This window comes from Rhineura floridana, chromosome 3 (genome assembly GCF_030035675.1).
Source record: "Rhineura floridana isolate rRhiFlo1 chromosome 3, rRhiFlo1.hap2, whole genome shotgun sequence".
In the NCBI taxonomy this organism is placed as follows: domain Eukaryota; kingdom Metazoa; phylum Chordata; class Lepidosauria; order Squamata; family Rhineuridae; genus Rhineura; species Rhineura floridana.
Window position 1 is genome coordinate 121,662,085 of NC_084482.1, and position 25,697 is coordinate 121,687,781.

General features: G+C 43.2%; 1 protein-coding gene across 10 annotated transcripts in view; it reads left to right on the forward strand.

Annotated features, from left to right (window-relative positions):
- The first annotated feature begins 1,064 nt into the window (after positions 1-1,064).
- The window catches only part of TSPAN17 (tetraspanin 17), a 39,433-nt gene continuing 14,800 nt past the window's right edge, over positions 1,065-25,697 (forward strand). For 5 of the 10 annotated variants that reach the window (XM_061617556.1, XM_061617553.1, XM_061617550.1 and 2 more), the window contains exons 1-5: positions 1,065-1,274; positions 16,020-16,070; positions 20,328-20,474; positions 21,873-22,043; positions 24,171-24,296. In XM_061617556.1, the coding sequence (XP_061473540.1) occupies positions 1,188-1,274; positions 16,020-16,070; positions 20,328-20,474; positions 21,873-22,043; positions 24,171-24,296 (582 nt within the window). In that variant the 5' untranslated portion in view covers positions 1,065-1,187. Of the gene's footprint in view, positions 1,275-1,402; positions 2,082-12,726; positions 12,770-16,019; positions 16,071-20,327; positions 20,475-21,872; positions 22,044-24,170; positions 24,297-25,697 lie in introns of those variants that run through there. The other 5 variants (XM_061617555.1, XM_061617551.1, XM_061617560.1 and 2 more) reach the window with 5 other exon arrangements.

Sequence of the window (25,697 nt, forward strand, 5' to 3'; positions counted from 1 at the left end):
ACACACACACATACCAGGGGCAACATTTCAGCCTTTCAGGACACTCTGTGATTCTTAAGAGTAACCATCCTGGAGCAAAGAAACTTCAATGTGAGATTGTAATATGAAACCATTGAATTACAATGCATCAAGATGTTCAGTGCTATCATTTGTGGATTGAACTGAGTGAGATAAAGATTTTTAGCACAATTGATGTGTTAATGCAGGATGCCTGTATTATTAACAACGGCATTGTGAATTACCATTGTTAATGATGTAATTAATCACCATTTGTATTCTGCATTTCATTTCCCTCTGACCTCAATGTTTACAATCCCTCCCTTGTCCAAAAAAAGGCCATATACACCTAGAACACTTCATGCACCTGAGGAAATGGGGTGTTGCCCATGAAAGCTCATAAATTTGTTAGCCTTTGCCACAAGACTCTTAGTTCTTTTTACATTTATTGTATGAGGCAAGACTGTGTGAAAAGCTCCTTAGAAGCCTTGAAGAATACCAAATACAGCTGTTCAGGAGAAGAATATTATTTCCCTCTGGTTGTAAATTCTGCCCTGAATAGCTAGACGTGTTAAGCACATTAAAAAAAAGTTATGTTGGACCAAAAGCTTGCCATTTTTTAAAAAACTTTTTGGTTAGTCGTAATAGAAATATTATCCAGCTATGGGCTTTGGGGGGCTTTTTTCTTACGGACCAACACATAGACAGTAAAAATATAGCAATAATAAATAACCCAATCATCTGTTGTCCGTTCATGATACCCCAAATCAGCGGCCTCACTCTGAGTAACTCCAGGTCCAGCTTCGCTACTGAACTAATGCCTGGAATACTTATGATGCGCTATAGTAAGCATCTTCTGTTATTAAAAATAGGGCCCAGGTCGTGTGAATCTGTCCGTGGAGGCAGGCGGGGAAGACAAAGCGCTGCCTCAGATCCGTGTATTTTGAGAATTTTGGTGGTAGGGGAGTGGAGTTAGTGATCTCTTCTCTTCTGCATACATGTCTGTGAACAACAGCCTGCCTTCTCACACCAGTGCCTGACTCGGCAAGCTACAGCGGCCACTCAGTTCCTCTAGGGGGCGGGGTAGACAGGGCGGGACGACGGCGGCGGAGCTGGGCCACTGGCTGGCTGGCTGGCGGGCGGCATGGGGCTGTGAGCCGGCCGGGCAGCGCCCAGGCCCCGCGCCCGCCATGCCAGGCAAAGCCCAGCACTTCCAAGGTCCCCAGGTCAGCTGCTGCGCCAAGTACCTGCTCTTCGCCTCCAATGTGCTCTTCTGGGTGGGTGAGCGAACGAGGAATTGGGACGCGGGGGGGGGTAGAGGCGGGGGGAGGAGGAGTGGGGTCTTACCGGCTTCCACCGCTCATTTCCCGTGGAGGTGCCGAACCGGGTCGGTGGTGGTGAGTCTTTCTCCCTTCATTGTCCTCAGCAAGTTCTGGGCCTGGCTCGGGAGCTGTTGGCCTAACGGGAAACAGAGCTCCCTCCCTCCTTGCGGCGGGAATAATGGAGAGTGAAGGCGGTTTTTGAGGTGTTCTAATGGAGAGCCTGCGGAGAACCGGTCTTTGAACGGGGAAAAATTTTTTTTTTTAGAAGCACCCTTTCCCTGGACGAAGAAGCTTACACCTGGTGATTGTCATTACCTGGTTTTGGCACATGAATGTGCGAGGCTGTTTTATTCAGAGTTAGACCACTGGTCTATGTAAACCATCACTGTCTGACTGGCAGCATCTCTCCATAGTCTCTGGCAGAGCTGAGGTCTTCCCCATCGCATACTACCTGAGGGTTTTTTGCATGCAGACAATGTGTGCTACCCTCCTCAGATTCATGATGCTCAGCTGCATTTATTGCAAATAGAGTATCTTTCTTCCCCTCCCCCCGGCTGGGGCCACTGCAAAAAGTTATTCTCTGGCTCAGAATGTTAGATAAGGTTCTGCGCATGTGTGATCAGCATTTAGCAAACCAGGTGCTCAAAGCCAGCAGCTTTGTAGCCACATGCACAGAAGTTCTTTAATTCCTTACTCTTGATGAAACTCCCTCCGAGTTCTGTGGACAACATGACCCCATCCCACCAAGCCCTCTTTTATTGGGTAAGTATCTTCTCTATTTGGGTTAGTTCTCTTGTTTCTTGCAATGGTTTGGTGTCCCTCATCCAACCTAAAATCCCTTTTTGGTTCACAGGTGTGTTGGGGGGTAGTTGAATTTCCAAACAGCTCTCCAATATGGCTGGTGCTGTGGGACTGGTGCAAAGCAACTGAAACAAAACTACAATTCCCAGGGATCAATATGATAATGTGAATGCACACAGCATCGTTGGCACACATGTGCCTACATTGTGAACTGGACAGGGAGAGCTTGCATATAATGGCTTGGATCCAAAGGTTCTGTTCCATGAGCAGAAAAAGGTGGCTTCCACTCAAACAACGGCTGTTTATGTAGTGATGGCCACCAACTTGGATGGCTTTAAAAGAGGATTTGTCCAGTTCATGGAGGATAAGGCTGTTAATAGCTACTAGCCATGATGGTTATATTCTGTCTCCACTGTCGGAGACAGTATGCCTCTGAATACCAGTTGCTGAGAATGGCAAGTGGGGGGGAGTGCTCTTTGCAGGTCCTGCTTGCAGGCTTCTCGGGTATCTGGTTGGCCACTGTGAGAACAGAATGTTGGACTAGATGGGCCTCTGGTCTGACCCAAAGGGCTCTTTTTATGTTGTATTACAAAACAGATGAGCTTTTTTCCTGAATGCTATCTAGAAACTTTGTAAACACAGAGAGGATTTGAGCTCTGGAGAACTTACCGCTGCTTTCAACGTCTGCTGTGGCTGCTTGCTCCGTCACCCCCTGCCAAAGGAAGTTGTGCTATGGGAAAATACATTCATCTGCCTATTTGATTGTTTCTTATTCTTGTGGTTTTTCAGGCTCCCTGCATCTGTTTGTGGCTTTTCCCAGTGGCTGACATAACCCCAGAAGGCTTTGTGGTTAACACAGGAGTAGCCTGCAGCCCCAAACATGCTCCAGTCATGGGTTTATTGACCTCTGACTTGCTTACCACAGCACTGTGTTAACAAGTGGCTTCTACTATATTAGCAGGTGCTGTGGGATTAGTTATGGTAATATGTATCTGATTATGACTATAATGTCTGGTGTAAATGGCTGTTAACGGGGTAGTTATTTTGTAGCAAAACTATAGTTTTTACGAGGAAGTTATCCTAAATCAAGTTACTCCTTTGGAAATGCAAAGGAACATTGCTTCCAACCATAATCTATAAGGAGACTTGGGTCCATTTCAAAAGTGACAAAATTCTTATACAGAAAGTACTTTCGGACAGAAAACATTGTGCATCTGGTCCCAAACTGTGTACACTGCATATACATCACAATGAAGACCTGCATGTATGCATTTTTACATGCAGTGGTCTGCCTGTTGGAAGTGTTGAGATGCAACTCAGTTTGCTGGAGGTTTGCATAGGGGAAGCTCCCTAGACTATGTTTCTGACCTAACCTGTGCTGACCTTCCTTCAGGTGTTGCTGACCTCATTTCCTGCTCCTCTCTTCTTCTTCATCCTACCTTGGGAGATGAGACAAATTTCCTTTGTGTCTCTCTTCCTCCCTCTCTCCTGCAGAAATGAAAGAGTACACACGGCTCTTTGCATTTCCAATTTTAGTTAGCTAGAACTAGGATCTTTGTATTTCCTACCATAAATGTAAGCTTTCTTGTTTTCCTAAAACCAGAATCTCAGTGTGATTATATCCAGGGTATAATCAGTTGCCCTTTCAACAGGGATCCTGTTACATTTCAGCTTCTGCCAGCATTCAACTTCAAATGTTGAAATGTTGTCACATTTGAAGCGGGTCTGAAACGTTGAAGGTTAGTGGCATGTCCTGATCTGCTGTGATTGTGCCAGCCTGTACCACTCACATCTGCCCTTCAGAATAAAATTGTGTTAGTATGTATGACAGTTCCCAGGGAAGTCAGGATTAACTAGAGCTGTTTCCCATATTGTATTATCTGCCTTGACGTGTATGGGCCCCAGCGTTCCTTGTACAGTGAATGTTGCTATTTTTTATTTATCAAAAATGTAACATTGCTGCAGAATAGTATTCTCTGAGCAGGGACAGTACAATCTAATTAAACAACAAGACCCACATATGTAATAAAATTCACAAAAACAACAATTAAGTCAACGTCACTGGGTGGAGCAAGAATTAAAACCAATAATTATCCTGATTAAAATTTATTCCATCAACTCCAGCTGAAGAAGTAACATTGTCTTGACCTGCTTTCAGGAAACCAGTAAGGAAGATGATAGGCAAACCTGTTGGGGAAAGGATTTCTACACTTGGGTACCACCAGAGAAAGATCTAGACTGTACCTCAGAGGGCAGGGGGCACTTGCCATTCAGCCTCCTCAGATGAGCTATCTGCAAGGCAGTAGGAGGCACTCCTTCAGATAAGACCATCTGGAATAGCCAAAAGTTTGTGCAAGTCCCAGGACTTGTCTCAACCTGCTGAGGGAGCAGGGCGAGGCATCTCTGATTTTTTGATTAAACAGAGGAACTGGCAGGCAACCTGGCAGAGTGATCCAGAAATGGGTCATGCAGAAGTACAGATGCTGTGGTTTGAAGGAACATTCCCTTGGATTTTCTGAATCTTTTGTTTAGCCAGACTTTACCTAAAGTTCTGTGGGCTTTAGAAATCTATAAATTTGCCTAATGCGGAGTTTGGCCGTTGATCCATCTAGCCCTGTACTGTCTACTGTGACTAGCAATGGCTCTCCAAGGGTGGAAAGAAATCTTTCCCTAGCCTTTGAACCTGAGATCCTTTTATCTGGAGATGCCAGGGACTGACTTCCTGTTTACAAAGCATGCATTCAACCACTTAGTGATACCCGCTTCTCAGATCTTCTCCATACAACACATTTATTGAACATATATCCTGAACTGCTTGCACAAAGGTTATGTGGAGGTTAGATTATATCCAGTCTTTATTGAGCATTCTTTCTGATTTGCTTGTGGGGTGTTTACATGTCTTTCTGTTAATTATTTGTTCAACCCATACATTTCAGTGTGCTTCTCTGTCACTTTCCAAAGGTAAAAAGTCTTGTGTATGTGTGTTTTAAATAGATTTGTTATGCTCAGGTAACAGCCCTTTTTAATCCACGTTGATGGTTCAAACCTAAAGTTCTGGTATGCACTTGAATCCTTCTTGCAAAATAGTAACCATCAACTTTTTCCAGGTAATAGTTTTCACTCTTGACCAATTCCATTTTGCACTGTGCTGTATACTGTGCTAACATGGTGCCCTCAATATGTTTTGGACTTCAACTCCCATCAGCCCAACCAGCATGACCAATGGCCAGGAATAATGACAGTTTTAATTAAAAATATCAGGATGGCACCATGTTGGCTACCCCTACTGTGTACACAGACATTTTCCAGAGAATTGGAGATGGTACGATAGAGCTGGTATTGGCCATGATGCACAATGACCGTAAAACTTGTTTGACCAGAGACCATAGCTGAACAGGGGGAGAAATGCAGTATTCTTATCATATTGCCTTCTATCTGTGCGCAACCCTACTCAGTGCCCCCTTCAGGTAGGCTGATGTCAATGACTTCTCAGTTATACTGTAGTCTAGAATTTTGGGGCTTGCTCTTGCATTTGGGAGACATGTAGGAAAATGCCTGACTAAACTCCAAATGCAGCAGTTGGCAGTCCTGAAAACTTTGTTTAACTTTCCAGGGAGCCATTTCAAGGGTTCTTCATGCTGGGTTGAAATTGGGAGCTGAATGTTTTGGTGGAGCATCTCTTTGATTTTTGCATTAGAAGTGCTTATTCTGGGACTTCCCGGGAGGATCGCTCCGCCTGTGCTGCCTCTGGGACGGGCTCCCGTCTTGGTGGAAACTTTTTCAGTTTTAAAACCAGTCAGAAGGGCTTTTTGACTGGGGAAAATTTCTTCCGGATAAGGAAGAAATGTAGAGATTTTCCACAGAGCTTTGTTGTGTTTGTTGGAGGCTGGAATTCTGTGAAAGAAGGTCTTCCAGCAGCTCGGACGGAGCTAGGATTTCCAACCAGCTCAACTGATTAAGTGAGCCATTTTTTTTTCTTCAAAGAAAAACGGATTAACAGGCAAGCATTCTCCTGTCTTTGCTCATTATTTTGTTATCAATACAGCTAAAGAGATTTGTCAAAGAACCAGCAATTAAGAAACCCTGGGTGAGTCATAGCTTTCTCTTTTATTCACGGAGCTAAGGGGAAGAAAATAGAAATAGTTTATCTTTATTTTTATTGCAAAAAGCTGGCATGGAATTCAGCATTATAAAGATTACAAACGGCTGAGGGGTTTCTAATTTAAAGAGAATTTTTTTTTTGATTTATAAGACTTTTGAGTAATATATGTCTGGGACTATTTTTTCTGGTTTACTTTTTTTTTTTTGACGAATCTGCTCATTCTTCCTGCTACTAATTATTTGGATGCTGTGAATTAAAGTTGTTTTGGCACTTTTGAACATACAAGAGATAAGGCAGTTCGTCCTGTCTAGAGGGTGACGTCAGCTGGCTTGAAAGATTAACTCCTTTGTAACTGGATAAAGAAATAAACTGTTCTTTGCTTGGGACATTGGAAATTGAAGGGATTGTGTTTTTTTTGGTTCTAAGAATGACAGTCAAGAAGGTGGTTGAGATCATGGATGTACAAGAAGGGACTTTCTCTTTAGATATGTTTCAGAAAATAATGAATGAGATTAAGCTAACAAAACAAGAACTCAGACATAACAGACAAGTGATGATAAGTGAATTTGGCGAAATGAGACAGGAGCTGAAAGAAATTCAGGATTGTATGAGAAAGGAGAACAAAGATAAATTTGGAAAATTAAAAAAGGATGAAAGAAAAATTAAAGGGAAGGTTCAAGCCCTGGAGATTGGATTAAATATGGTCTTGGAAAAAGATTTGGATTTCCTGGCTGTGATGGATCCTGGAGACAAATATTACTGTTTGGAATTCAGCGCTGTCCCTGAAGGAATTGGTGAAGAGATTGGAGATAAAGATATCATCGGTTTGAAAAAATTCATGGACTGGAAGGATTTGATGGAACTTGAAATGGAGAAAGTTTACAGAATTAATTCCTGTTTTGTGACAATGAAAAACCCTTCAAGAGATGTGCTAGTGCATTCTGTAAAAAAGAGGAACAGAGATGCGGTTCTGCAACAATACTTCAGTGATACGTTCGGAAATGATGGCAAGAAAATATTTGTGATGAAGGAAATCCCTATCAGACTCTTATTATATGACTATGACAGCAAGATTATTGGGTGCATAAAGATGGAAGATGGAAGATGGAATCAACACGGATAAAGGAAGAAGAGCGATTTGAAATTACTGGATTTAATAGACTTGAAGAGTTGGATTAATTGACATGTCTATCTAGAAAAAAATTGATGGACATATATCTCAAGGATTGGAAACTTCTCTTTGACTTTTTGTAGAAGAATAAAATGATATGATGTTAATGAGATTTGATACCAACTAAGATAACTGCTGGAGGAAGGTGATTTCATAATTTATCAAGAGACAGGTTTGTTATATATTATAGACCTATAGCTGAACTACGACAAATCGGAAGTCAATAGTTTTTTTGTTTGTTTGTTTGTTTGTTTTTATTGTGTTACTTTTGATTTGTGTTTTTCTTTTTGTATTGTCTTGATTTTGAAAATTTGAATAAAAATTAATTGAAAAAAAATAGAAGTGCTTATTCTGCATTAGAAAAATTCCATGATTTTGGGTGGGTGTTGGAACAGGGGACAGGGACAACTGACAGGTTTTATCGGCATGACAGGATCTCCTGGTTGTGTATTATGCAAACTGGATTTGTGTTGCTTCTAAAACTTTGATATTTTCCTCTAAGAAGGGTTTACATGTCTATCAAAACATCCTGTTATATTAGTCTCTTCTTCCTCTCTCCAGAAGAAAAAACAGAAGAATTACCAAAAAAAATGGGGGGGGAGAGGTTCACCACAAATAAGTCACAAAGAGGCTCACCTGGGTATGAGTATCACCTTATTGTATCAGGGGAAAAGGTCAGACAGAGAACGTTGACAAGGGAGGATCAATGGCTATGGTTTGAAGGCACATGAGGCCAGCACCCTTCTGAAGCTAAATGGGGTCAGGTCTGGTCAGCGTCTGGATGGGAGACTGCGTGGGAACCACACATAAGCCGCCTTGGGTTTCTATCATGAAAAGAAAGGTGGGGTATAAATGTAATAAATAAATAAATAAATCCATCTTATACATCAGAGTTAATGCAGGATTTGGGGGAATTATGTTGTTTTGGACCTTTCTGTCTGCATTGACTTGCCTGATGGAAAGTGAGAAATCTAGGTAAATAAAAATGGGTGTTTAATCTTTCAGTGTTATGCTTTATGTTATTAGTTTGTTTAAAACATTTTTGCCCCACTCTTTAGCCATAAAAGGTTCCAAGAGTGGCTCCCAGAATGGTAGTAAGACAGTCCCTGGCCCTAGACTTTTAATCTAAAGGACATGACACGTGAGGAAAAAGGAGGGGGAGGGAAGAGGGGACAACGTTGACTAAAGCTGTGCTACAATCTAATACATGGCTACTCAGAAGTCAGCTGAAGAAGTCAGAAGTCAGTTGGGTTTAATGAGACTTACACCTAGTTAAGTGTGTATTGGATTGCAGCCTTAGGCACCAGTTTGTAAGTTAATCTTATAACACAGTTATTTAGTTCTGTTTACATAGATTCTGGCTGTCTTAGAGAGCAACTCCTCTCTAGAAAAAACTCACTCCCCCTGCCTTCCCCTGCCAAGATCAAATCTGGCAGCTGAGCAGGTAACAATAAGGAGGAGGCCAGGGACTCAGAGGTCCCAGGACAGGTTACAACAATTTTAAAACACATAATTAAAACAGTTAAAAACAACCTAAACAACATCACAGAAAATAGGGTGGTTCATATAAGTTCAGTTGTCTGGACTAGATGTTGTTTGAAATCTGCATTTGTTCAGGGGAGAGTGCAGAGTTTTATGGAGTTGCCTTCTCCCCCCTCTCCTGGCTGGTCCCCTGGTGGTGAAAGAAGCAGTACTTCAGTGTATAATTGCCTAGTGGATGGCAAATTGATCTTCTGCACAGGATTGATTGCTGGTAGCATTCTTTGTTTGGATATCTTTAATCCACTGCGTTCCTCATGTTGGGGAGCAGGAAGGGAAGGTGAATAGCAACATCATAGTATGCAGTTGGAAGTTGAGGGTTGAGGTTTTGCAGGATTGTGGGGAGAACTTAAGCAGCACCCCAAAAGGCCTTTTGTTTTCCCTTTGACTGGCCAGGATGCAATTTTTTTATATGGTAAAGTCACTAGAAAATGACTTTTAAAAAAATCAGATCTGTGTGGTAAATAGTATATTTGCATGAGTCCTCAGGCATTCCCAAACCAGGACTAATTTTTTGCCACATAAACTTGATATTCTATATTGTATTTTAATTGTATTTTAATCTCGTTTTGTACACCGCCCAGAGAGCTATTAGCTATGGGCGGTCTAGAAATGAAAATAAATAAATAAATAAATAAATAAATAAATAAATATGGGGAAATTACTTTGCAATACCTTTACTATGTCAACACCTTGTGTCAGGAGCGAGGCCTTCGGTGAGATGAGTCTAAATCTCCTATCTTTGCCTAAACTCTGCTTGCTTTTGTTTAAGGCAAGCAAAACTGTTGAGAGACTTTGGTGTGCTACCTGTGAGGCTGGCTTTAGGCATAGGGCTGGTTCAGCTGTAATGATCTCAGCTTAATAAGCCATGGCTTGTTAAGCCTGGAATGAGTGTTGTGCCCATGCACTCTCTCCTCCCCTTGTGCACTGTCTTCAGCTATTCTGTTGCCATTTATTTAAGCCACAGATATGATCCTACTTGTTAAGATGAGATTAAACCACAGTTTCCTAGTTCAGATGTAACAGGAAACTGCAGTGTAAACAAACCATGATAAAAGTGTGGAAGTCTGTGTGCAAGGTAGGTGGGCACATGCATGATGCTTGTTCTTGGCTTAATGTGCCTTTATCTCTGAACTGGCCCAAAGTTAAACAATACTTTTGTATACTGATGTTGCTTCTTTGGCATGGAGACAGTGTCATCACCTCCATGTTGGGGCATCCCAGGAACTCCTTAGTCCCTTGCCTCATATCACATTAATTTCAACTGTGGCACCTACATATAACTTCCCACAGGCAGGGGGGTAAGTATGCAACAATTGCCATAGAAAAAGGGCAGGGCCTAATTTGTGGGCAGGGGAAGAGCTCTAATCAATGCTGCTGCTGTTTGAGGAAAGTTCCAACTCCTACCACTGGAACAGAGCAGCCATTGTCTGCACTGTGCCAGCCTTTGAATTGCTCCAGACACTGTGTCTCCAGCCTTCTGTTTTCCCAAACTGGCAAGGCAGGACCCATATCAGGGTAGTGTTAAAGGGACTAGAAAACTGTGGCAGTTCATTGTAATCTGTCCTGCAGTGGGGAAGTGTAAAGTTGGCCTTGCAAGCTTGACCAAAAAAAAAAGGAGTTTATGATTATTATGATTATTACTATTATTATTATTATTAGCCGCCCCTCACTCAGAGGTCCCAGGACAGGTTACAACAATTTTAAAACACATAATTAAAACAGTTAAAAACAACCTAAACAACATCACAGAAAATAGGGTGGCTCCTAAAAATATACATCTCAGATGTTGGCCAGGATAAAGAGGTGCATCTTCAGCATTCGCCAAAAGTTGTGCAATGAAATTGCCAGGCACACCTCAGTGGGGAGGGAGTTCCATAGCTTAGGGGCTGCCACAAAAATGCCATCTCCTGGACCACCACCCTCTGAACTTTCAAGGGTGGAGGAACTACCGAAAGGGCCCCCTCTGTTGATCTCAACACTCAAGATGGTCTGTAGGGAAATATTTCAAATATTTCAAAGGTGGTTTTTCAAATATTTGGAACCTAACTCGTGTATGGCTTTAACCATTAACATGAGCACCTTGAACTGGGCCTGGAAACGAAATGGTAACCAATGCAGCTGTTTTAAAACAGGAGTCATATGAGTTCTAAAGGGAACACCCTCCAGTAATCTGGCTGCTGCATTTTGGACTAGTTGAAGTTTCCGAGTCATCTTCAAGGGCAGTTCCACGGAGAGTGCATTGTAATAATCCAGTCTGGAAGTTACCAGAGCACGGAGCACTGTGGCCGCATCTTCTCTGTCCAAAAGGGGGTGAAGCTGGCAAACCAGCTGGAGCTGGAAAAAATCACTCCTGGGCACCTGAACCTCCAGTGACAGTGTTGAATCAAGGAGTATCCCCAAGTTGCAGACCTACTTCTTCAAGGAAAGAGCAACTCCATCCAGAATAGGCCATCTTCCCACCTTCTGGACATGAGAACTCTGGACACATGACACCTCTGTCTTTTCAGAATTCAGCCTCAATTTATTGGCCCACATCCAGTCCATCACTGCCTCCAAGCACTGGGTCGACACCTCAATTACCTCTCCTGATTCAGATGGAATAGAGAGATAGAACTCGGTTTCATCTCCATATTGATGGCACCTCACTCCAAATATCCTCATGACAGATCCCAGTGGCTTCACAGAGATGTTAAATAGCATGGGGGGCATGATGGAACCCTGCAGAACACCAGAGGGTAATTCCCATGGTGCTGAACAGTAGCCTCCCATAACTACTCTTTGAAAGCGGCTCTGGAGGTTTGAACAGAACCACTGAAGCACAGTGCCCCCAACATCCCACGTCGTGGAGACATTCCAGAAGGATACCTTGGACAACAGTATCAAAACCTACTGAGAGATCAAGGAGAATGAGCAAGGTCGCATTCCCCTTATCTCTCTCCCGACAGATGTCATCAACCAGGGTGACCAAGGCAGTTTCACTGCCATGGGCAGGCCTGAACCCAGACTGGAACAGATCCAAGTAATCTGTTTCCTCCAAGCATGCTTGAAGCTGGACCGCCATCACCTTCCCAAGTACCTTGCCCGAAAAGGGGATATTTGCCATTGAGCAACAGTTGTTTAACACTTCTGGGTTCAGGGAGGTCTTCTTAAGAATGAATGGTCCTGCTTAGGTGTTGGCTCCATGGATACAGGATTGGGAGATACTCTAGATATCTGCTTCAGAGAGGGCCATGTCTTAGCCATTGAAGGTACAGCACTGCTGGAGAGGCTGAGATCAGAGGATCTAAAGATCTCCATGACTTTGATTGCAGCCCACAGGAAATATGGCTTCCAAAGCCAAATGAAGTAGCTGCCATTCCATAACAAATCCGTGGAGGAGAAAGTTATCAGTGGCTGCTATCCATGATGGGTTTGTTCCACCTCCTTTGTTAGGCAGTGTGAATACCATGTGCCAGGGAGTACAAGTGGGGAGGGTACTGTTGTACTCAGGTCATGCTTGCAAGCCTCCTATAGGCATTTGTTTGGTCACTGCAGGAACAGGATGGTCGACCAGATGGGCCATTGGCCTGATCCAGCAGGGCTCTTATATTTTTAATTTTGTGAGTTTTGTTGTTATTTAATAGGTATAGCATCTATTTTCATATTGTGTGTTCTGAATGAATACCTAATACTGGAATGTAACCATCTATCAACCAGATCTGCAAGTGACAGTGGCCATATTTAAGGATATGTAAATCTGTCTGTTTGGATCTCCATGGAAGTGTATGCTTGGAAGACAGTATTTCAAAAAGGGAGACATGTGGTGTTCCTGCTTTCCTCTGTCCTGTGTTGAAGGTTAGGAAATTGATCATGCTTTTTAAAAAAATCTTTAAAAAACAGATAATGCCTTGAGTTGGGCTTTCTTCAGCAGAAGTTCCAGTCCTGCATTCACAGCCTCCATCACTCTGCCTCTTTGCACCCCTCTCCCTCTGCCCCTGTCCCAACATGTTGTTCTGTAACAATAAGGTGGCATGAAACTGTTCTGTACAAAATAAAAAAACACATAACAGGCTGTCCTCCTTGTTAGCATTTTTGGTTTTGCAATAGAGTGCAGATATAATTGGTTTGATAAGACTGGTAGTTGAAAGAATGAAGCAGCCATGCGGCCTATACTCAGGGAGCTGTTACTAACTAACTGAGAACAAAGACAGGAAAAGAAAGGAGTTAGGAGAGGAGCACAGCCTGCAAAAACAACAAACTCTTTAGAAGAGGCATCAGCAGAGAGAAGAATATATTGACTTTCTGTCTGTTACTTGCAACATGTGTTGGTGCTTTACTCTTGACAATCCTAAACATTGACACAGTGAGACTTACTTCAGAGTAAATATGCATAGGTTTGAGTTGTAAATTATGCAATGAAAATAAAAATGTTGACGGTGTGTGTGAGAGGAAATCTGCACTGTTAAAATGTAGGTTTTCAGAAATGTTTTCAGTCAGAATTCGACCCTCTGATTAAATGATGATGATGATGATGATGATGATTTGATTTCTTGCCTGCCCTTAACCATAAGGTCCCAGGACGTGTTACAACGATTTAAAATTCAATATTAAAAACAGTTAAAAATAAATTAGTCACAGGTATATATCATATATATCAGATATCAAAGGCCAGGGTAAAGAGGTGCATCATCAGCATATGATGAAAGTATATAATGAAGGTGCCACACATACCTCTTTAGGGAGAGTGTTCCACAGCTTGGAGGCAGCCACAGAGAATGCCCTCTCCTGCCCCCCTCCAACTTTTGAGGGTGGTGGGACTACCAAAGGGCCCCTTTGCTGATCTTAACATCTATTTAGGGAAGGAGGCAGTGTTTCCGATATTCGAGGCCTAAGTCATATTTAGGGCTTTAAACATTAATGTGAACACCTTGAATTAAGCTTGGGAATGAACTGGCAACCAGTGCAGCTGTTTTTAAAATGGGTTATATGTGTTCTAGATGTAATCCCGGGCAGTAATCTAGCTGCTGCATTTGGACTAGTTGAAGGGCGTCCCCACATAGAGTACATTGCAATAATCCAAGTTCTGGGGCCAAAATCAGCATAAGAGTGTAGTCACTGTGGTGGTGGTGCTGGTGCTGGTTCTCTAACCCAATGTCCATTGACATGAACTGACACTCCTAGTCCCAATTATGGTGTGATGCCAGGGAAATGCCCTGCATTGCTAATGGGTCGCAGGTTGGTGCAGTGCCTAAGCATGGGCATGATTAGGCAATGGGTGCTGGAGAGACTGGAGGTCCAGTGCAGTTCATTAACAGCTTCTTCACCTAGAGTAGCTTCTTCCCTAATCTGGTCCTCACTGTTTGCTCATATCTAAGAAACTTGAGCATACATTCTAAAGAGGCAGATCTTATCTGATTGTAACAGCCTCAAGCAATGTGGAAAATACCTTGACAGAGGATTTCCGGTTTTAGGCCTGGGTTTGGTACCGAAACAGCCTTGGTTGCCCTGTATGATGACCTTTGTCGGGAGAGGGACAGGGGGAGTGTGACCCTGTTGATTCTCCTTGATCTCTCAGCTGCTTTTGATACCATCGACCATGGTATCCTTCTGGGGAGACTCACGGAGTTGGGAGTTGGAGGTACTGCTTGGCAGTGGCTCCGCTCCTACTTGGTGGGTCGTCAACAGAAGGTAGTGCTTGGGGAACACTGTTCGACACCCTGGACTCTCCATTGTGGAGTCCCGCAGGGATCGGTTCTGTCCCCTATGCTTTTTAACATCTACATGAAGCCACTGGGTACGGTCATCAGGAGTTTTGGAGTGCGTTGTCACCAGTACGCTGATGACACGCAACTCTATTTCTCCTTTTCATCTTCTTCAGGTGAGGCTGTTAACGTACTAAACCGTTGCCTGGCCGCGATAATGGATTGGATGGGAGCTAACAGACTGAAGCTCAATCCAGACAAGACCGAGACGCTGTTAGTGAGTGCCTTCTCTGCCCAGATGGTGGATGTTCACCCTGTTCTGGATGGGGTTACACTCCCCTTGAAAGAACAGGTTCGTAGCTTGGGAGTTCTTTTCGACTCTTCCTTGTCTCTTGAGGCTCAGGTAGCCTCAGTGGCAAGGAATGCTTTTTACCATCTCTGATTGGTAGCCCAGCTACGTCCCTATCTGGACAGTGACGACCTCGCCTCAGTCGTTCATGCTCTGGTAACTTCTAGATTGGACTACTGCAATGCGCTCTACGTTGGGCTGCCCTTGAAGACAGTTCGGAAACTACAGTTAGTCCAGAATGCGGCGGCCAGATTGTTGACGCGGACAAGAAGGTCCGCTCATATCACACCTGTTCTGGCTCATCTGCACTGGCTTCCTATTTGTTTCCGGGCTAAATTCAAAGTGCTGGTTTTGACCTATAAAGCCTTACACGGCATGGGACCGCAATACCTGGTGGAGCGCCTCTCCCAATATGAAACTACCCGTACACTGCGCTCAACATCTAAGGCCCTCCTCCGAGTACCATCCCATCGAGAAGCTCGGAGGGTGGTGACTAGAAATAGGGCCTTTTCGGTTGTGGCTCCCGAACTGTGGAATGGTCTCCCCGATGAGGTGCGCCTGGCGCCAACGCTGCTATCTTTTCGGCGCCAGGTGAAAACCTTTTTATATTCCCAGGCATTTTAATGCGTATTAGTATATGTATTTGATGTATTTTGCTACTGTTTGATTATTTTGTTTACCTTTGTTGGTTTGATTTTATTGTATTATTGTATTTATATATTTTGATTGCTTTATTGTATGTACACCGCCCAGAGAGCCCTTGGGCTTAGGGCGGTATATAAATTAAATAAAATAAATAAATAAAATAAAAATAAATAATACTTTTGCTCTTATTTCTCAGCTGTATGTGCAGCATATGGGAGTTTCCTGTATTTTGTGTATTTTTATTTTTTATTTTGGCAAGGGATGAGGTGGATCCTGGTAGATTCCTGGTAGATTTCATAGACTCATAGAGTTGGAAAGGGCCTATAAGAAGATGCCGGTAATGTGAGTAGGGTGTCATGCTCCCTTTTGTTATGCTCTCCATAACACGGTGATCTTTCCTGTCTTGCAGTTGCTGGGGGCTGCCTTCCTGGCCATTGGTCTGTGGGCCTGGGCAGAAAAGGTAAGTGCAACCACTGCCTTGGACCATAATAATGAGGAGTTTTCTGGTTGGTGCATCTAATGCCTTCTCTGGCATTCAGGATTATAGATGGCTGTAGTGCTTCTGAAAAAAACTGGTGCTGGCATTTGGTTCCTGAACCGAACCTGCCTGTGAGCCTACCCATATTCTCCAAGTAACTCACCCCCTTTAACTAGATGCAAAGGGACAAATGATTGACAGACTTCTGCCACTGAGGTCTTTGTGACACATACGCGTGCTGCCAGGCCTTGTCAGTGAGCACACTTGCAGAGCTCACAAATCATCATCTCCTGGCAGGCAAGAATACTCCAGTTTGCTAGTTCACTGGAGATCAACATTCCTCAGAAACACCCAGCTCTTAATTTCAGTTTATTAAGGAAATAGTTGTGGATTGAAGGTTGATATAAAAATGCAGACTTGTGCAATGATCTTAAAATACACTTCTGGATATAAGTTTCCATTTGAAATAAACAGAACTGGTTTCTGGATACAGTGTCAGCTTATGCTTCAAATTTGATTTCCAAGTTTCAAGTCCTTATCAGGTATACAGCAAGTCTGTGTGCAAACTGAGGATTAGCAGTATCACTTGACAGGTTGCATGACTGAAATGAGCTGTCTGTCAGATTTCTAAAACCACAGATGGACCTTTCATATGACATTGCACCACCCGAAATGCAATGTTTTCAGCTGCAGGCTATCCGCTGTTGAAAACTTAAGCGATGTGCATGCATATGTGAACTCATCTTTGGGAAAGTGATTCAGGATCCACAATTATGTCTGTTTCTGTTCCAGTCCCTGTACTCTTGTGTTACAAGCTGTTTTATCCCATGCACAACAGAGCTCCCACTCTAGAACATCACTTGGCTCAGCAGGGTAACTCCCCTGCGATTTGCAGCATGTCCCTTTCTCTCCCTAGAGTCACTGCATATTTATAGAAAGAATCTGGCTTTCTTTCTGTGTCTTCTAACCCCAGAAAACCATCCTAACCAGAACTCACATTGTGTGATAACCAAACTGTTTAATAAAGCACAGTGGAAGGAGTGATGTTCTATGAACAAAGAGTCTGATCACTAGTAAGTTTGAGGTCCTAATGCTCAACGGAGAAAGCTCCTCCTGTTCCTTGTTGTGCCAGTGAAGTGTTGTGGGTAGATTCTGTAGCCTAGTGGTAGGTAACCTTTTTTTTTCTTAAGGGCCAACACTCTTGAGGGCCACATGCCAGGGGTGGATGTGACCAAAAGTGGGTTGGCTATCCCACACACTGTCTCCCTCACACACATGTTCTCTGATGTGCACATACAGGCACACAGACTTCCTCCTCACATGATCCAAGCGGATCAGCTGAGGAAGGAGAGTTATTGCCTTGCATTGACTTTTTGCTGCTGACACCCAAATTGGTGGGGTCTTTGAGGGGGGGAGGAAAAATGTTTGGGGGTTTCGCTGCCCCTGCTGTATCCCATGGATATAGAAGTGGGATTAGAGCAAAAGCATCAAGAAGTTGAAATCACCTGGTACCCTATGGACTGAATAGGATCTTTTTTCTCTCTTATGCAAAGTGACAGCTTCTCTGAATCTGTATATGGAAATGAGAATGTAGGCATTTTTTTGTTGAGTCCACCGAAGGGTCCACCTAGCTCAGCATTCTGATTCCTTCTAATGGGCGAGCTGGGTGCTTCTGGGAGCTCAAAAGCAGGATATGAAGGTGATGGCCTTCAACTGTTGTCGTTAGCATCTGGTGTTCAGAGGTATACTGCTGTTGTACATGGAGGTTCCATTTCACTATACTAGCTAATATCCAACACTACATTTACCCTCTATGAATTTGTGTCATCATTTTTAAAGCAGTCTTAGCTTGTCATCACCACATGTCCTAACCTTGTTATAGTCCCTGGCCTGCAAGATAGTTTCCATATAAGCATCGGGAGTAATGGTGCTGGTAGATCACCCAGAGGTGCCAACAGGATTTCCTCAGCCTGGTACACTGTATGTAGATTGAGCCCCCCACATTCCCACCTCCATACCTCCTGGCAACACATTGGCAATAACTGCTGCTTATGTACATAAATTACTAGTATGAACAGTTAAGTTGAATGCACAGTCTTGATTTAAGATGTATTTAGTTAACAGATTTTTAACCTGCCTTTCAGAGTTCTTTCCTTCACAAAGCATTTTACAACAGTTATCAGTACTTCAAAAACCATAATCATATAATTATTAAGTAACATTGAAACATTAAAATAACATTAAAAAATAGGAGCAGGTTAAAAAAAAGTGCAGCTTTACTGAACCAGCTCTCAGCCTAACCTACCTCAGAGGTTGTTGCAAAGGCAGAGGGAGGACCCAGGAAGAAAAGTAAAGGGCAGATACGTTGCATTCACAGACCACGTGGTGAGGGGAAAAACATGCGCAAAGGCAGCCCCTCCATTACTTTAACTCCAACATTCCACAGTCCTGATATTTTGCAGCAAATTACCAACAACAACAAAACACTTGCCAGCACACAAAATATTCTCTAAGCATGTGAAGCTTGACTGACCCAACTCTCAGCTAACCTCCCTCACAGGGTTGTTGGAAAGATTACACACACACTCTCACACGCGTGCATGCACACGGGAGATGTAAAATATATATACACCTCATATAATAGTTTATTGTTAAAACCAGTTGTTGATTGCAGAACATTTTTAAAACAAATTACTTAATTATAATTAATTAGTTCCCTACCAAATAATAGCAGCGACCCTTAAGTAAGGCCTGCCTAATCACCTTAAAAATAGGATTGGGGCGGGGGCTGGGGAGAGGAGCGTGTAGGAATAGAATTGCAGCTTTACTCCTGGAAAAGTGAGTATAGGATTAATGTTGGGAAGGTATTCAAAACAGGCTATGAATTAGACAAATAAACTGCCCCGTTCAGCAGCCCAGGACAATTTAAAGTTGTATGACTCCTTATATTTAGAAAACTATAACACATTGTAAAGTCATCATAAGCTGCATGTACACTGTATTTCTGCTCAAATATTATTTAATAGATAAAATATATACTATTTTTTTTCTGCATGTAATAAAAACACTGAGTGAACACTTCTATTATCATCATCACTGAAATTGTTTATTGTACATGCCTACTAAGATCCTGCTGTCCTATGTGTGCTTCATTCATCTTCTGGACTTTGTGCAGGATGTGCACAAAGAAAGAAAAGTGAGTGGGCAGGCTCACATGCTGCTGTTGAAAGCTATAAGCTTCCTAAGCTCACATGATGTGCACATGTACACCATTAACTACTATGCAGAGATAAGCAGGAAAAGGCAGCTTTTTTCAGCATGCAATGGTTTCTTGCTATTGTCTGGTGCTCAACAAATCCCTTGTCTATCACAGCTCTGTGCTTACTTATTGGCTAAAACCCTGAAAGGCCGGGGATTGCAGCAGCTGGCTAGCTCATTTCACAGAAATTGCAGGAGGGGGGTGGCTCACATTTTGGTGCATAACTTTTGTTCCAGAGCACTTAGAAACTTTTTTTAAAAAAATGAAAGCTAAGAGTCTGGGTCCCCTGCTGGCCCTGGGCCCGGTAGAGATGGACCCTTTTTACCCATCTGTCAACGGCCCTGAGATCACCACTAATATTACAATAACTCCTATATTACAATAAAACTCCTATTCAGTACGCGTGTCCATGGTGATGCATTTCCTTGGAAACAGACTCCTGACTTCTGCTCTTCTCTTGGGATTTTTTCTGCTACATCCTCCTCCATCTTCTCCAAGAGTAGGTAGTTCTTCTCAGGGTCAAAATAGATGTCACGTCAGCCTTCCTCAGCGTGGTGTCCTCCACAGCCATGTTGGTGGGGGATGATGGGAGTTGAAGTCTGATAACATGTGGAGGGGGCACTCTGCTGGGAAAGGCTGTGTTACATTATTCACGCTCTTTTGAAAAGCATGCTTAAACCAGCCACTTTTATTTTTGAAGAAAAAGCAGGCAGTTCCTTCCAGAAAATAGCCTCTCCCCGCTCCAACCCCCAAAAGTGCTGTTTATTGCAAACAGCTTGTATTTTTTAAAAGCTTCAATAGCGTAGCATGTAGCTTGGCCTTCGTTCTGTTACAGCTATTATTGCTAGTAGTTAACCAGGCAGTGATTGCTATCATCACAGGTGTGTTATGTGATGGCCACATCAAAAGTGTTAGCTTCAGGGTTGTGACCTTGGAGTCCAGTCAGCCCTTCTTTGTGCCCCTCCCTCATCTTTCTCCAGGGTGTGCTTTCCAATCTGTCATCCATTACAGACCTGGGTGGCTTTGACCCTGTCTGGCTCTTCCTTGTGGTCGGAGGGGTGATGTTTGTGCTGGGATTTGCTGGCTGCATTGGAGCCTTGAGGGAGAATACATTCCTGCTCAAATTTGTAAGTCTTTGTTTCTTCCTGTTCCCTTCCAGGTGGTGTAACAGAATAACATGAGCTGAATGTCTCTTGTTCAAATCTCTGTTTGGCTGTGAGCTCACTGGGCAGCCTTAGCAAGGCGCTCTCTCTTCTAGCCTCAGCTCATATTATTTATAATACAGAGGTGATAATACTGGCCTCCTCTATAGGATTACAGAGATAGTGGCCTCATTGACATGTAACTGTCAACCCTAGGTAAGGTTAACTATGGTTTAAAGGTGAATGTGCAGCGTGCCGGTGCACAGGGAGATAATCACAGCCACTTTGCTCCTCTCTTGCTGCTGCTGTATTGATGGAAGCTAAGCCATGGTTTGGCTAAGTATTATGTCCACACTTGGTTCGTAGTTTGTCCCCACCCACAACAACCTTCGAGTAGTAAACCAAGAACAAAGCTTTGGCTACAGCTCGTGGTTGCTTTGGAGAGAGAAACCATGAGCCGGTGGTTTGGACATAGCACTAAGCCAAACCATGGCTTAGCTCCTGGTAGTCCAGCAAGAGTGGGGGAGGAGCAAAGCAGCTATGATTTTCTCCCTGTGCACCAGCACACTGTGCGTTCACTTTTAAGCCATAGTTAATATTAACTATGATATAAAGTGATGTGCAAACGAGGCCAATGTATGTGAAGTGCTTTGAGCGCTTAAGAAATGCAGTATAGGAGTAGCACTGTAGTAATACTCAGGCATAGTATTGTTTCTGGCTGTGCCTCATTGGGCCTTTGGAAATCAGGCCAGAGCCTAGAGGGAGGCTGAGCGCAGGCATTGCTGTCAAATAGGGCCAATTGCAATTGGGGGTTTCCTTTCACAGTCGAAGGAAGATTAGGGCAAAGAACACTGGAATTACAGAAGGAACGCTGGATCTAGTGCTTGGAATGGAAGTATTAAGCAGGGAGCCAATGTTTTTTAGGATGGATATAAAGGTTAGAGTGAGAGGCACAATTGGGATTGAAACTGTAACACTTGTATTTTGTTCCCAATGCTGTTGCTGGATTTTAACTTCTGTATCTCCCGGGGGGGGGGAGAATACAGTAGTAATAGCTTGATTTCTTTCTACTTCAGAAGGAAGTACTGTATAGTCAAAGAGGAAGTACCATGTATTATTGTGCCAGTACCGAGTATTGATGTGGCACTTTTAGATTTTTAATATTGTGATGACTTAGAAACACTTCCTCACCCAGTTACTTTTCTGTATTTACAATCTGCCTTGCAAAAAGGTTTTCAGGGCAGCTTACTTCCCTGGGAGCTGTGGCTGTCTGGTCAGTGTGAGGGTGATCCTGCAACAGGGTAACAAGTTGGTTCTTAGAAAGTACTTGCACTGCCTGTACATTCCGAGATTCATTATGTCTTATCTCTGCTTTGTCCCTAGTTCTCTGTGTTCCTGGGGCTCATATTTTTCCTGGAGCTGACGGCCGGTGTCCTGGCTTTCATCTTCAAGGACTGGATCAAAGATCAGCTCAACTTCTTCATCAACAATAACGTCAAAGCCTATCGTGATGATATCGACTTGCAGAACCTCATAGACTTTGCTCAGGAATACGTGAGTTGTATAAATTATTCGGAGTGGTATGTTCATTCTGTAGTTGTGTGGTGTGTGGCGGTGTTGTCGCATGGAAGTTTGAGAAGCCATTCTGACCATCGATTTGCCCTTGATGGGTGAGTGCCTACAAAGCCAACTCTAAAGGTGAAAGCTCGTGAGCTTCTACTGGGAAGAAGGGCAGGATATAAATGTAATAAGAAAGAAAGACAGAAAGACAGATCGTTTCTAGCCATACAGTATGAGACTTCCAGGAAAGGTGAGGTGTATATCAACATAGGATAGAATGTTTGCCTTTTCGCCTTCATATTTTTAGACAATTATTGAAATACTACCACAATAACTTTTAAGTAAAAAAAGCCCTTCAGTATGTATGTAAACAATGATCTAAGAAAAAACAACACACTGCCTTTCCAGGTGGTATGATCTTACCACCATGTTAAGTTTTTGTGTGTTGTAATTAGCATTAAAACGCTTTAGACTACCTAAAAACCCTATGGGAGTAATCTCACAACAGCACCTAAATAAACAAGCACTTGAATCATGGTGGATTGTGCATTCAAAAAAAGAGTGCTACACTTTTTCTGTGTGTTTCAGTGGTTGATTAAAAAAAATCCTCAAAACGCTGTTTTTCTGGTTGGCAGCATTTTAGCACCACGTTATTTTTTTAAGCAATCTTGTAATTCATGCTGAAACACATTTGAGCCTACCTTTAAAAATTAAAAACTATGAGAGTAATTGCGCAATAGTGCCTAAATAAAACACACACACAACATTCAAATTAAAGAATCATGTTTTAATTTGATTTTAAAAATGATTTAAAAAATTGCATACTCAGGTGAATTGAGCCTTCCATGCCTGCATCACCCCAGTAATGTAGATGGAACATCATGGGTTGCACACTCAAAAAGAGATCTATACCCCTTTCTCTCTCAAAGTGATCAATGACTGTTGCAAGTTTGCATGCAGCTTACAGTAAAAATGCAGTGGTTGGATTAGTCTTGGGAGCCACCAGCCTGGAAGAACTCCCATGTTTCTTTTAAAAAACCCAAAACAAAACAGAGGACTAGTGTTAAGACAATCAACACCTTTGGGGATTATGCTACTGTCCTGTTCTTTCCCCCAAAAGTTGGATGTTCTGCAATCTGAAGAACCACAGGAAAAACATAGGAGAATAGCAATTTGATAACGTTACATAGGTTCTCATAAAAAGTGAGTGAACAATGCCTGGCTTTTCCAGATTAAATAACTAGTGTGGAAGCATCCCCTGCTCCCTGTGGAGTTACAATAGTAATGGCTGTGATGTTTAAACCAGAGGTGACTCTGCCATCTGGGGGCTGCTGCTGAAACAGCAGGGTTGTAGAAATGCTTCCTGCAGCCAACATATAAAAGTGATGGGAAATCTGTGCTACCTTATGTGTCCTGTAAAAAGCCTCATTCTATATAACAAAGGAGGGAAACTTCCATCCCATGGGCCTGATTAGGTGTGGCAGGCCTTCCCATTTGGTCCACCAGGCTGTTTTGGCCTAAATATGCTTACCTGCCCTTCACCTGACGTCATGTGTGGAGCATGTAAAGACACAGCTGGACCACAGGGGTTTTGCAGACACCACTGATCAATGGCACATGCAAAGCTGTGTGCACAGTGCTATGTCAGTGTTTGCAAAGTGCTGTGCATGGACTTATGCAAGCCCCAACAATCAGCTGATCATACAGGCAAAATGGGTCACAAGATAGCAATCTGGTGTAGGGTGATTCACAGGTGGGCAGCCCTGCCAACCTTTCAAATGTGGCCCACAGGGAGTGGAGGAAACAAGGATCTGGCCCACCAGCAGGATCTGGATCTTCATCCCTGCTATTTAATAGTTTGCCCTTAACAGGTCCTTCTTCAGGACCATCTTTGTCAATTATGTCCATTTCTGTACTATGTATTATTGCAGCCTTCCCCAACCAGATCCTCTCCAGATGTTTTGGACTACAAATCCCATCAGCCTGGCCAGCATGGCCAATGAACAGGGATTATCATAGTCCAAAACATATGGGTACCAGGTTGGGGAAGGCTGTATTAGTGCTTCTGAGTGCAATTGATTGCTGGACACTTATGCTAGTTAACACTGTCTTCCTCTACAGTGGTCTTGCTGTGGGGCTCATGGCCCTAATGACTGGAACCTCAACATTTATTTCAACTGCACTGACTCCAACCCCAGCAGGGAGCGCTGTGGGGTGCCCTTTTCCTGTTGCGTCAAGGATCCTGCAGTAAGGAAGCTGAATTAAGGAGGATGAGAAATGGCAGAGCCGTAGATGTTGATGTGTTTTGATCTCTTGTTAGTTTACTGCTGTTTCAATTGTTTATAAAATGTTTTTAATGTCTTGTTTTGAACTGTTTTTATTGATAAGTTTAATGTTTCTTGTAAACCGCTCAGAGGGTTTGTTGGTTTTAACAACCAAGGAATATATAAGTTTTGCTAAATAAATAAATAAATAAGCAAGCAAGCAAGCCATAATTTAAACCTCAGGAACAGGAGACCACAGCAGATGGTGAATTCCTTGTCTGGAGAGCATATTTGAGTTCAGACGGTATAGGAATCTCTGAAGAGCATTCACTAATAGGCAAAAAACCTTGCGGTTTACGAAAGTACCTACAGCCAACAGATATTTCTGTCAAATTTTAAAAAGTAGGTAAATTGGGCAGCTATAGTGAATGCACCAGGGGAGCAGGGGAACAATATCTCAGAGAGAAGATCAGGACTCCAGCTCCCCTGGTGCATTCATTATAGCTGCCCAGTTTCCTTGCTTTTTAAAGTTTGATAGAAATGTATATTGACTATAGGTACATTTTAAACCTCAAGGTTTTTTGCCTATTAGTGAATTTCTCTGCTTTTGAATCTGGGAGGTAAGAGATGGGATCCTGTGCAAGTTTGCTGAGAATGGATTGATCATTTGCATGCTTATTGAGTTCAATGGGATTTACTCCTCTGCAATCATGCTTAGCATAGGTGATACTGACTGTGGGGGAGGAGGAGAAGAGGGAGGGAGGGAGGAAGGGCTGGAGTGGGCAGAGCGGAAGGAAGAGGGGAGGAGAGGAAGAAGGGAGCAGGAGGGGAGAGGAAAGGAGAGAGGGGGAGGAAAAAGGCAGGTCTGATCATTTGCATGTCTGAGTTAAATAAGATTTACTCCCGTGCAATTATGCTTAGGATAGGTAAAACTGACAATGGGGGAGGAGAATAAGGGGGCGACGAGAGGAGAGGAAGGGAGGGGAGGGGGAAGGAGGGAGGGAGGGAGGGGATTGCAAAGGGAAGGGGTGGGAGGATTGAAGAAAGGGGGAGGGAAGGGCAAAAGGGAGGGGGAGGAGAGGGGAGGGCAGGTTTGATCATTTGCATGCTTTTTGAGTGCAGTGGGATTTACTCCTGTACAGTCATGCTTAGGATAGGTGAAACTGACATGGGGGAGGGGCAGGGAGGAGGGGGAAGGGAGAGAGAAGGGGAGGGGTAGGGAGGAAGGGGAGGGAAGGGGGGAGATTGGGTGGGTGAGCACTGAGCAAAGGGAAAGTCTCCTTTCCAAAAGAAAAACATTGTGAACAGTATCATTCTTTTTCAGGGTTTCCCCCACCTTTTTATTCTACAGCAGGCACATTTGGCCTCCCACCCAAATTTAAAC